This window comes from Cnephaeus nilssonii (assembly GCF_951640355.1).
Source record: "Cnephaeus nilssonii genome assembly, chromosome: 12".
In the NCBI taxonomy this organism is placed as follows: Eukaryota; Metazoa; Chordata; class Mammalia; order Chiroptera; family Vespertilionidae; genus Cnephaeus; species Cnephaeus nilssonii.
In genome coordinates, this window is record NC_137083.1 from 75,776,748 (window position 1) to 75,789,787 (window position 13,040).

The 13,040-nt window shown below is 45.6% G+C and overlaps 1 protein-coding gene across 1 annotated transcript in view; it reads right to left on the reverse strand.

Annotated features, from left to right (window-relative positions):
* The window catches only part of BLVRA (biliverdin reductase A), a 67,607-nt gene that overhangs the window by 38,911 nt on the left and 15,656 nt on the right, over positions 1-13,040 (reverse strand). The window contains exons 3-4 of the mRNA XM_079786255.1: positions 4,558-4,679; positions 1,820-1,939 (exon numbers count right to left, since the gene is read on the reverse strand). Coding sequence (XP_079642381.1) covers positions 1,820-1,939; positions 4,558-4,679 — 242 coding nt within the window. The remainder of the gene's footprint in view (positions 1-1,819; positions 1,940-4,557; positions 4,680-13,040) is intronic.

Genomic DNA, 13,040 nt, shown 5'->3' on the forward strand with positions numbered 1-13,040 from the left:
GTTGGCCAAAGTTCCAGTTGGCCCTGTCCTTTCTTATAAGAATCCTGTCCCTTCAATACAAGGTAAAAAGGTATTTCATTAAAAAGTGCAAGGTTTTTGTGTCTGCGCAATAGCTTCACAATTCTCTTTTCTTTTCTTTATACTGGACTCATTTATCTTGACATGGCGGACAACTGCAGCTGCAGACTTCAATCTGAGGTACATATCAAGCAATTCAACTTTGTCCTGTAATGTCATATCTTTCCTCAGCTTCTTGGGAGCACCTCCAGCATCACTAGTGGCATTTCCATGGTCTCATTCAAGGTTTGCAGAATCATACTAAACACAACGAAAAACACACAAAAACTGCAAGGCATCACTTTTTACTGTGACAGGCAATTTGCCAGAGAGACGAATAGCTCAGCTTGAGATGATCAGTGTCATGTGGCATTCTAAGTGGATATGTGAAATACTTAAGCTCATTGTAAAAACAATAGGAGGTGGCTACAAAATTATTACGGTAATCTAGTATGTACTACAGTTAATTTTATACAGTTATGATTTAGTACTTCATCTTTACATTTGTCTACATTTCTCTCAACTGTGAATGGTACCATTTACAATTGTGCGTGTGTGAATAAGTTTGGATAAATTTTGGCTTTTTATAATAGACTAGAGGCCCGATGCATGAAATTCATGCAAGGGGCTTGGCCCTTGCAGCCCCTCGCAGCCCTGGCTTTGCCCGGAACATCGTCTGGAAGAGGTTTTCCTAAACACACTCTGTCCACACAACAATCAGCTGATAAAGAGGGAGCACCTTGCTCCTGGGAACAGCAGATGCAGTTTAACGTAAGGACCTAGAAGGGAAGCTGAGATTCAGAGAGACAGCTGGCTAGGTCCTACCTGGGCTCCATCTTCCAGGCTCAATCCCACAGAATTCCTGAAGAGCTCTAGGCCAGTGGTTCTCAACCTTCCTAATGCCGCGACCCTTTAATACAGTTCCTCATGTTGTGGTGACCCCCAACCATAAAATTACTTTCGTTGCTACTTCATAACTGTAATTTTGCTACTGTTATGAATCGTAATGTAAATATCTGATATGCAGGATATCTTAGGCAACCCCTGTGAAAGGGTTGTTCAACCCCCAAAGGGGTCGTGACCCACAGGTTGAGAACCGCTGTTCTAGGCTTTTCACTCAAAGGCAGGGCAGGAGACACCTCGATTCTCTTGCTTTGTAAACAGTCATCTCCCCTCTCTGATGCCACCACTACTTCCTTACTTATCTCATGGCAGAACCACTTCATAGTAAAGGAGCTCTCAGAGATATTTCACATGTTGAAAGTGCAAAGGATAAAATGTTTGAAGCTTATTCAAACTTAGAAAAAACAATGACAATTCACCAAGGCACGGAAAAGATGCTGGCTCTCTATCCTAAGTTATATGATGAGAAAAAGGCATACACTGTTCAAACTACTCTCAATAAATTTTTTACAAAAAAATAAAACACTTTCATTCTTAATATTTCTAATGTTTTAAATTATAGTATACTAAAGAAGTATTAACTTTACTATATTTTTCATTTCCTTATACATTTATAACCAATAGGAAAGTTTTGACCATCTTTTTATTGTTGACATTATTACAAATATCCCCCATTCTCCTCTCTTTGCTCTCCTCCACCCAACTCATCCCCCCCAAACAACAAATTTTAAAGGTGATGGATCCATTGTAATTTTCCCCATTGACTTTTAAGACCCATTTGTGAGACTTCAGCTTGCCCAGCCATTTTGATAGTCCTGCACTACCGTGCAAGGCAAGGACTGCCTGCGTTGAAACCCACCTGATGTAGTCCTCATGGCTGGTGTTTTCACTGCAGATATAAGCAACATCAACCTCCTGGCTAGAAAGAGCATCTTCCAAAGAAATCTGCTGGACTCCATCAATGCACTTGAGCTCGCGTCTGTTTGAAAATAACAGAAATGGAACTTGAAAGTAGACAGACTTACAATAAATGAGCATCATCTTTCTCCCTCCTCCCAAAAACGTCTTGATGATCATCTTTAGGAAGTGAAAAAATTAACTTCCTCCCCCCACTTCAGGGCATTTTCCGTGATGGAGTGAATACAGCCTCAGTTTTCAAAGTCAGGGGACCGGGCATTGAGTGCTGATACTACTGCTAACAACCAGTGTGATGTGGAAGTCTTTGAATCACTTAATATCTAAAATAAAAAAGAATTGGTCTTTTTCCTCAAGAAGAATAATCCCTATGGTCACTGCCAGCTCCAAGTACCTGGCCAAACACTATGGCTACGAAACCTAACTCAAATCCAATATACCAACACCTTAGAGGTGCAAATTGCTGTGTGACTTCAAGCTCCTTCACAACCATCAGTGGCCTTGTGATGGTCAATGGAAGGCAGGTGTCACTGCCTCCTTTACAGGTGAGCTGACAACGCCCAGAGGGGCGGTAGTTGCCATGGCTAATGAGTAGCAGAAGCGGGACAGGAACCCTAAGCCTTTTGACTCTTACAGGGTAAGAAGCAACTCCTTACTTAGAAGATCTGAGGACTTTGGCATTCTGCACGGTAACCTCAGGCAGAGGCTGGAGCAATAGAGCAGTCCTCTGATGAAGGATGTAACAGAGGAGAGGGGGCGGCCAGCAGAAGGCTCCCATCCATAGCAGAGCTCCACTTAAGCTGCAGCAGGCAGAGGGCATTTGGGCAAGTTTGGGCTGCCAAAAGAGATTATGGTAGGTTTCGTCCTACCCAATCTACACTGCTCAATTTGACCAATACTTATTGTTTGTCTACTGTGTGCTAGGCACCATGGGGAGGATCATAAAGAATAAACTAAAAGTCCTCAGCTTCTATTGAGCTCACAGTCTTGTAGAGAGAGGAAGTCACACATACACATAAATAACAACACACGACTAACACGAGAAATGTGCTGGAGTACATGTGGGAGACTCAAGGAGGGCAGGAAACATCAAGTTTAGGGTTTCAGAAAAGGCTCTCTGGGGAGAAGGTAGGACTTAGCAGATAGACCGTGAGGAACAGGGTATGTGAGCAGGGGAAAAGTGTGACAATGGCAAGGGTGCAGTAAAGCAGCAGGTATGAGCTGGCCATCTTCCCACACAACCTGGGTACTTTAAGAATTCCCACTGCTTCAGCCATGGCAGCCAGTTGGCAGAGGACTGGGGCTTAAGCCAAAAGGAGAAGCTTCACTTCCTCATGCAAATGAGAGCTTCAAACAGGGGCCCAGCGGGAGTTAAAGTATGGCTAATGATCTCCCATTTGTATGCAGCTCCCTTAGAATCTTACTGGGAGGGGAGGCTTGACCATGGGCAGATTCCCAGCACTTCTGAGTCACCCTAGTGACCCAAAGTCCACTTTAAATATTTAAAGGAATAGCCAAATTTTGAGACAAGCAAACTGGAAGAAAGTAGGACCCATAAATTAAAATATTAAAAGACTGTACATGGCCCTAGCTGGTTTGGTTCAGGGGATAGAGCATTGGCCTGCAGACTGAAAGGTGCTGGGTTCGATTCCAGCCAAGGGCACATGCCCAGGTTGCGGGCTCGATCCCCAGTAGGGAGTGTGCAGGAGGCAGCCAATCAGTAATTGTCTCTCATCATTGATGTATCGATCTCTCTCTCCCCCTCTCCCTTCCTGTCTAAAATCAATAAAAATACATATTTAAACAAACAAACAAATAAATAAAAAAATCTGCATGGACTATCAAATAGTTAATTATGCTTTCTAAATGTATTTATTTGATTTCTCTAAACCACTAGAAAGGAGAGACATGCCTACCTTACTCACCATCACATTTCCTCAGCCAACACAATGCCTGCAGCTAGTTCACAATTAATACTGATAAATGATATTACATAGCATTAGTTTGGTGAGCAGTATGTGTGTGAGAAGCAGTGAGGTGTGGAGAAAAGAGCTGAACAAGGGGCAATAAATAATAAAAATGGTGATAAGTTGGATTTTGGTTGGTTACATGACAGAAATGAAGCCCCCCCAAAAGTGGGGCTCAAAATTATCAAAGGAAAAAAGAACACGTGGTATTTAAAGATGGACCTTGGAATTCAAATCCAGTTCTTAGACTTTCCAGCTGTGTGACCTCAGGCAAATGAGCCAACCTTTCAAAAGGTGGCTCAGTTTCTCTAAAGTGGGGTTGATAATGGTAATGGTATCTATGTCAAATGTCTGGTAAGGCTCGTAAAGCTCAGGGCTACCGCATGGGTAAGTGATGTAATGATTAACTGCTGCAACCTAAAGCCTTCTTTCAGGCCAGCCCTCCCTGTGTTCCCTGTGCCCGTTGGGTGACTACAGGCCCTGTGCTCATCTTCCCTCCTTTGCCTTTGTAGTCCCTTCGAGGCTGGTTCACTGCTCATCCCAGCATGCTTCAGTTCCCAGACCTATCTGAACTTGAGATCTTGTGGGACTAACGCTGAGCAAAGTTTTCTGGAATAACTGTGGAGCTGATTCTCTCTCCTGGGTCAGGAGAATCTCCGTGACCGAAGAATCTCCATCCCACTGGATTACAAGGTGAAAAGCAAGTGTGAGCCACCTGGACACGAAGCCAATCAGGTTCAGGAATGCTGAGGAAGCATGTGGGCTCCGCAAGTCTCTCATCCGCACAGAGCCGGCTCTGCCAACGCCCACCACCACCACGCCAAACTTCTTCTCAGGCTAAAACATAAGAAACCAAGGTGGGGTTTAAAAACAGTCCAGAGTTCAACACAATTCCTATTAAACTACCAATAGCATATTTCACAGGTCTAAGTCAAATATTCAAAAAAAAAAAAAGTGTATGGAAGACCCCAAAAGAGCAGCAACCATCTTGAGAAAAAACAAAGTTGGAGAAATCAAAAGACCTGATATTAAACTATACTACAGAACACTGTAATCAAAACAGCCTGGTACTGGTATAAGAACAAGTATAGGTCAATGGAAAGAACAGAGAGCCCAGAAATATACCCATGCTGCTTTGGACAATTAATATTTGATAAAGGAGCCAAGAGCATACAATGAAGTAAAGACAGTCTCTTCAATAAATAGTATTGGGAAATTTGAACAGATGCATGCAAGAAAATGAAACTATACCACCAAATTATACCATATACAAGAATAAACTCAAAATGGATAAAAGTTGGGAAACCATAAAAATCCTAGAAGAAAACATAGGTAGTGAAATCTCAGACATCTCTCATATCAATATTTTTGCTAGTATATCTGTTAGGGCAATGGAAACAAGGAAAAATTAAACAAATGGTACTGGGGACGGGGGACTGGGGGCTGGGGGCTAGGTAGAATTGAGCAAAGGGGGGCAAAAATGGGAGACATGTGTAATAGTGTCAACAACAACAAATAAATTTAAAAAAAATCAAAAGCTTCTGCACGGCAAAAGGAACCATCAATAACATGAAAAGGGAACCCACTGTATGGGAGAGCATATTTACCAATGATACATTTGATAAGGGGTTAATTTTCAAAATATATAAGGAACTCATACAACTTAACACCAAGAAGACAAACAATCCAACTGGAAAATGGGCAGGGTTCAAAATGGCAGCGGAGTAGGTGAACGTTGCTTGCTCCCAGAACAGAAGGGAAATCACAACTAAATTAAGGAACAATCTACCCTGAATCACCAACTAAAGACTACCTGACTGCCAAAGACTGGCAGAAGAAGCCACCTCAAGACTGTTAGGAAGGGCTAGATGAGTAAGAAACTGGCCCCATCCCACGGGAGACAGGCCAAGGTTAGGGAAGGGATATCTCAACTGCAGGAGGTTAACCTGTGAGGCCTGAAGCCTAGATCCCAGACCACACCCCCAGCCTGGATCACCAGCCTCGTGGGGAACAGTTCCCACGCATCATCTAGCTGTGAAAGGCTGAGGGGTTCCTGTCCGCCAAGGAGAGGTGGGCCTGCTGGAGACAGTGACCCTTGTAAAGGGCCAATGAGCAAAACTGTTGCCGCCACTCACCCGGGGCTCCAGCAGAGAGAGGGTGATGTGGACTGAAATCACCTGAGGAGAGACTGGGAAGAATGGCTTTGGGAAGAGACATGGCAGAGTGGCTGCAAGGATCCCTGAGCTCGGCCATCTCCTCGTACCACAGCAGCCATTTTTCTTGCAAGGAGCAATCACCTCCCAGCTCCATCAGCATGGGAAAAAGCATTACCCACCCTCACGAATCCGGTTCACCCACCCTCTGGAATCCTGCATCTTTTTAAAAATTGTTGACAGTATTACAGATGTCCCTCATTTTGCCCCTTTTTTTCTCCCTCCCCACTACTCCCCCCGTCCAGGCCTTCCCCCACTATTGTCTGTGTCCATGGGTTATGCATATATGCATTATATGTTCTTTGGCTAATCTCTTCCCATCCCCTCCACCCCCCACCCACCTCTGAGATCTGTCATTCTGTTCCATGCATCCATGTTCATCAGTTTATTTTGTTCATTAGATTTCACATATAAGCGAGATCATGTGGTATTTGTCTTTCTCTTACTGGCTTATTTCACTTAGCATAATAATCTCCAGGTCCCTCCATGCTTTCGCAAAGTTTAAGAACTCCTATTTTACAGCCCCATAGTATTCCATGTGTGAATGTACTATAGATTTTTTTTTAATCTATCCATCTACGGATGGACATTTAGGCTGTTTCCATATCTTAACAACTATAAATAATACTGCTATAAACATAGGGGTGCATATATTCTTTTTGATTGCTGTTTCTGGATTCTTAGGTTATAGTTCCAGAAGTGGGATCACTGGCAGTTCCATTTTTAATTTTTTTGATGAAACTCCATACTGTCTTCCACAGTGGCTGCACAGTCGGCATTCCCACCAGAAGTGTACTAAGGTTAACTTTTCTCCATATCCTCACCAACACCTGTTTATTTATTTATTGATGGTAGCCATTCCAGCAGGTGTGAGGCAATACCTCATTGGTGAAAAACTGAAAGATTTTCCTCTAAGATGAGGAAAATATAGTCCACTCTCACCACTGTTATTCAACGTATTACTGTAAATCTTAAGCCAGTGCAACCAGACAAAAAAGATAAATCAAAGGCATCTAAATTGGGAATGAAGAATTAAAATTGTCAGTTTTTGCAGATGACTTGATTTTTATATAGAAAATACTAAAAACTCTACCACAAAACGATTAGAAACAATAAACAGTAGAGTTGCAGAATACAAAACCAATGTACAAAATTCTATTTCATTCCTGTATACTAACAATGACATTTCAGAAAAAGAAATGGAAAAAAACAATTCCTTTTGCGATTGCAACAAAAAGAATAAAATACCTACGAATAAACTTAATAAAGGATGTGAAGGACCTACACTGAAAACTATACAGTATTATTAAAAGAGATTGAAAAAGACACAAATAAATGTAAAGATATTCTGTGTTCTGAATTGGAAGAATCAACAAAGTCAACATGGCATATTACCTGTAAGTAGAGTAAGGATGATGGGCCAGTACAGAAACTCCCCAGGGCAGAAAGCCCCGGATGCTAACCAGGGGCAAAACTGGGAAAACAAGAACCTTGCCCTCACTGTAGCCTATCCTCCCCTACCATAACACTGGCCATGCAGTTTGGACCCCTTATCTTTCATATCACTGGTCAGGCGGTTTAGACCCCCTGACATTTTCCTTCCTAAAGATAGGTCTCAGTTGTATTTCAGCTCCAGGCCCAGAAAAGCAGCAAAACCAGACAAGTGATGTGGCTGCCTCAGGACCAGCCAGCTACATTAACTAATGACCCTATGCTCTGGCACCAACCAACCAGAGGAGACCAGGACCCTGAAAGAACACCCCTGGAAAGCTGATGAATATTCTATTAAGACCTTCCCCTGAGAGCTCCCCTAAGATTTCCACCTGCAAGAAAGAGATAAATACTCATTCAGGACAAAGGACCCAGTGCCTGCTCTCCCTCCAAGGAGCCCACCAATGTCATTTCCTTCTCCTTCTCCTCCCCCCACAGGTACGTGTCCCCTAACCTCTAAGAGACCCCATGAGACTTGCAACCAGGGAGCAATGGGCAGCTGCAGCTTGTTCCAAGGTAACCCCCTGAACCTGTCTCCCAGGCCCCCTTTTCTCTGACTTCTCAGCGAGCCAAAGCAGCCCAGCCTAGGCTCTCCTGTTGCTTCTTCTATGCCCGTCCTTGTGTCACTGCCCTAAGAATATTTTTGCTGCCATCGTGGACCCAATACCCTTTGGCTCAGTACTGTGTAACCCTTCCCTTTAGATATCTCCACCCCCATTCCCTTTTATTTAAATAAATTTAAATTTTATTTAATTACTGTCCGAGATGGCTATTTAGCCTTGCCTGCACACCACTGACTTTAACCTTTCATTACCCAATGCAATATACAAAGCTAATACAATTTTCATAAAAACCTAGTGGCATTTTTAAAAGAAGTAGATAAAAAAATTATCAGATTTGTATAGAACTACAAAAGACCCCAAATAGACAAAGAAATCCTGAAAAAAGAGCAAAGCTAGAGGTATCAAATTCCTTGACTTTCAAATTATACTACGAAGTGACAATAATCAAAACAGCATATTATTAGCAGAAAAACAGACACACAGAACAATGGAACAGAATTGGGAGCCTAGAAATAAACTAACATACATATGGGCAAATAAGTTTTGACAAAGGAGCCAAAAAATAATACATTGGGAAAGAAAAATCCTGTTCAATATGTGGTACTGGAAAAATTGGAAAGCAACATGCAAAGAATGAAACTAGAATACTGTTTGTCCCCATTTACAAAATTAACTCAAAATGGATCAAAGACTTAAATTTAAGACCTGAAAAAATAAATTCCATAGAAGAAAACATAGGTACTAAACTTATGGACCTTGGTCTTAAAGAGGATTTTATGAATTTGACCCCAAAAGAAAGTAAAGTAAAACAAAAAAAAAATGAATGAGACTATATTAAACTAACAAACTTCTGCACAGCAAATGGAGCTGCCCACAAAACAAAAAGGCAACCAACTAAATGGAAGAAGATAGTTGCAAACAACAACTCCATCAAGGGGTTAGTATAAAAAAATATAAAGAACTGATACAACTGAACACCAAAAAAACAACAACAAACAATCCAATTGAAAAATGGGCAGAAAACCTGAATAGATACTTTTCTAAAGAGAACACACCGCTAGCCAACAGGCATATGAAAAGATGTTCAACATCACTAATTATCAGAGAAATTTAAATCAAAACCACAATGAGATACCATCTCATATTTGTCAGAAGGGCTATCATCAATAAATCAACAAGCAACAAGTATTGGTGGCGACATGGAGAAAAGAAAACCCTATTGCATTGTTGGTGCGAATGCAGATTGGTGCAACCACTATGGAAAACCGTGTAGCAATTCCTCAAAAAATTCAAAATGGAATTGCATTATGACATGGTAATTCCACTTCTGGGTATATATCCAAAGAAACCCAAAACACTAATTCAAAAGAATATATGAAACCCCATTTTCATCGAAGCATTATTTGCAATAGTCATGATATGAAAGCAACTCATGTGCCCATCAATAGATAAGTGAATAAAAAAGTTGTGGTACATATACATGATGGAATACTGCTAGGCTATAAAAAAGAATGAAATCTTATTTGCAACAGCATGAATGGACCTAGAGGGTATTATGCTAAATGAAACAAGTCAGAGAAAGAAAAATTCTATAGGATTGCACTTACATGTGTAATCCAAATACTATATAATAAAAGCCTAATATGCTAAGTGTCTGGACATCCAGTTGTCCGTTCGACCAATCAAAGAGTAATATGCTAATGATAGTCTAAGGCCGCTCAACCGCTCGCTTTGACATGCACTGACCACCAGAGGGCAGACAGTTGACCAGTTGACCAGTCGCTATGACGTGCACTGACCACCAGGGGCAGATGCTCTGACTGGTAGGTTAACTTGCTGCTGGGGTCCAGCTGATCGGGACTGAGCGAGATAGGCTGGACACACACAAAGGATGGAGAAATGATAGACAAAGAGAAAAAGCTGGGTCTAGGTGAATCTTCTGTGCCTGGCTGAGGCCACAGAACAGATCCAGACTGCAAAGCTGAGGCTTTATTTATAATCAGGGACAAACAAGGTAATCTACAATGTTGTTGTAAGTTTCACTTGTTTTGGCAGCACTTGCTGCACCTCCCACAGCCCACTAGCTACCCAGGAAAGATCTAGGGAGCAGTTACAAGATCAAGCTTAATTATGCTTAGAGGACTGTGCCCTCCAAGCTGGGACTTGTTTGCGACTTTGCCAGCAGTTCAGTTCGAGGCTTAACCCTATAACCGCTTCCTACAGGAGGGACCCCATTGGTGCATGAATTCATGCACCAGGCCTCTAGTCCTATCTAATAAAAGAGTAATATGCAAATTGACCATCACTCTAACACACAAGATGGCTGGCCCCATGTGGTCAAAGATGGCTGCCCCATGTGGACATAAGATGGCTGCTACAAGATGGCCAGCAGGGGAGGGTAGTTGGGAGGGACCAGGCCTGTAGGGGAGGGCAGTTAGGGGTGACCACACCTGCAGGGGAGGACAGTTAGAGGTGACCAGGCCTGCAGGGGAGGGCAGTTAGGGGCAAACAGGCTGGAAGGGGAGCAGTTAGGCATCAATCAGGCTGGCAGGGGAGTGGTTAGGGGATGATCAGGCTGGCAGGCAGAAGCGGTTAGGGGCAATCAGGAAGGAAGGCAGGCGAGCAGTTGGAAGCCAGCAGTCCTGGATTGTGAGAGGGATGTCCCAGATTGGAGAGGGTGCAGGCTGGGCTGAGGGACAACCCCCCCCCCCCCGTGCACAAATTTTGTGCACCGGGCCTCTAGTATTGTAATAACTATGTATGGTGCCAGGAGGGTACTTGGGGGGGACACTTTGTAAAGTATACAATTGTCTAACCACTGTGCTGTATATTTGAAGCTAATCCTATCTAATAAAAGAGAAACATGCAAATTGACCATACCTCCGCTATGCCCACCAGCCAATCAGAGCAAGTATGCAAATTAACCCAACAAATATGGCGGTGGCCACAGAGCTGGAGCAAGCAAGAGGCTTGGGTTGCCCCCGGTGATGGAGGAAGCCAAGCTTCCTGCCTGTCCTGGCCAGCCCTGGCCTTCACTCAAGGCTACGAAGTTTCAATTATAGAAGATAAATAAATCCCAGATACCTGCTTCCAGCCGGCCCTGGCCTCCACTCAAGGAGGTGCAGGAAAAAAAAAAAAAAAAAAAGGAGGGGCTGGGAGCTTGGGTCACCGGGGAGCGTGGCCAGCCTGCAAACAGCCATCAGCTGCTCATCCAGGCTGGGCAGGCACTCCAGCAGGACCCCTCACCCTGAAGGGGCTGTGGCCAGCCTGCAAACAGCCATCAGCCTTCACCCAGGCTGGCCAGGCACCCCAGTGGGGACCCCCATCCTGAAGGGGGTATGGCCAGCCTGAAAATGGCCCTCAGCCCCTCACCCAGGATGGCCATGACCCCCCAGCGGGGACCCTCACCCCATCGGGGCGTGGCCAGCCTGGAAACTACCACAGGCCCCTCACCCAGGCCGCCCCACACCCCAAGGGATCCCCCACCCTGATCTGGGACACCCTTCAGGGCAAACCAGTCGGCCCTCACTATGCACCAGGCCTCTATCTATACTAATAAAAGGGTAATATGCTAATTAGACTGGGAGACCTTCTGGACAAAGCCATGGTGGTGGGGCTGAGGTAGAGGTGGTTAGAGACCAAGAGGGGAGGCCAGTTGTGGGTGATCAGGCCAGGATGGGACGGCAGTTGTGGGTGATCAGGCTGGTGGGGGGCGGGGTTGGTGGTGGTAAGTAGACCAGCAGGAGGGCCAGTTGGGGGTGAGCAGGCTGTCAGTGGGGGTCAGTTGGAGGTGATCAGGACAGCGGCGGGGGGCGGGGGGGAAGTTTGGAGTGAGCAGTCCAGCAGGGAGGCAGTTGGGGGTGAGCAGGCTGGCACAGGGGGCAGGTGGGGGTGATCATGTTGACGGGGGGGGGGGCATTTGGAGGCAAGCAGACTGGTGGCAGGGGGCAGTTGGGGGTGAGCAGGTCAGCAGGCAGAGTGGTTAGGGGCAATCAGGCAGGCAGGCAGGCAGGCAGGTGAGCGGTTAGGAGCCAGCAGTCCCAGATTGTGAGAGGGATGTCCGACTGCCAGTTTAGGCCCGATCCCTGTAAACCCCCAGTAGGACATTCTTCAAGGGGTCCCAGAATGGAGAGGTTGCAGGCCAGGCTGAGGAACACCGCCCCCTGCCCCAGTGCATGAATTTCGTGCACCGGGCCACTAGTACAAAATAATCCTATCTAATAAAAGAGTAATATGCAAATTAACCATTATTCTGCAACAAAAATGGCGGCGCCCATAGGAGACGCTGGTGGCGTCTCCCCAGCAACGCGAGCCCAGCATCTGCTCCTTGGCCACGGAGGGAGAGAGGGGCCTCTGGCCAGAGCCCCCGATGACGTGAGCTCAGTGTCCCGTGCCCAGGCTGCTCTGTACAGCAGAGGGGAGGGGCCTCTGTGGACGCAAGCCCGGCGTCCCTGCTCCGGCTGCTCTGCGCGGAGGGAGGGGAGGACCCAGAAAAATGGATCTTTCCAGTTCCTAATGCTGACAGAGCACTATGGATGCCGGGGTCCTCGGCCTGCAGCCCCCAGTCACAGCCCAGCAGCCCCAGTCGCAGACTGGAAGCCCCCTTCCTGCAGTGTGGACACAGCCAGCATGGCGTCGCAGCGAAGGGGTGTCCGGCGGGCACGCTACAGACATCAAATCACTGCTGCAGCGGCCGCTCCCCCTGCCCCCCCGCACTTGCAAGTAGTATGGTCCAAGGGGGTGACTCCTGAGGCATGGCTCCCACAGCAGCTGATGCTCACCAAGCCAGGTAGGGGAGCCGGACCTGAGAGACCAACCCGCCCCCTCCCCCCCCCCCTCCCCCCCGCCAGAGTACCTGAGCTGCTGGGTGTCATGGGTCAGGGCCCTGAGGAAGCCCCAGGACAAGCATTTTCCCAGAGGCTGTGAGGAAG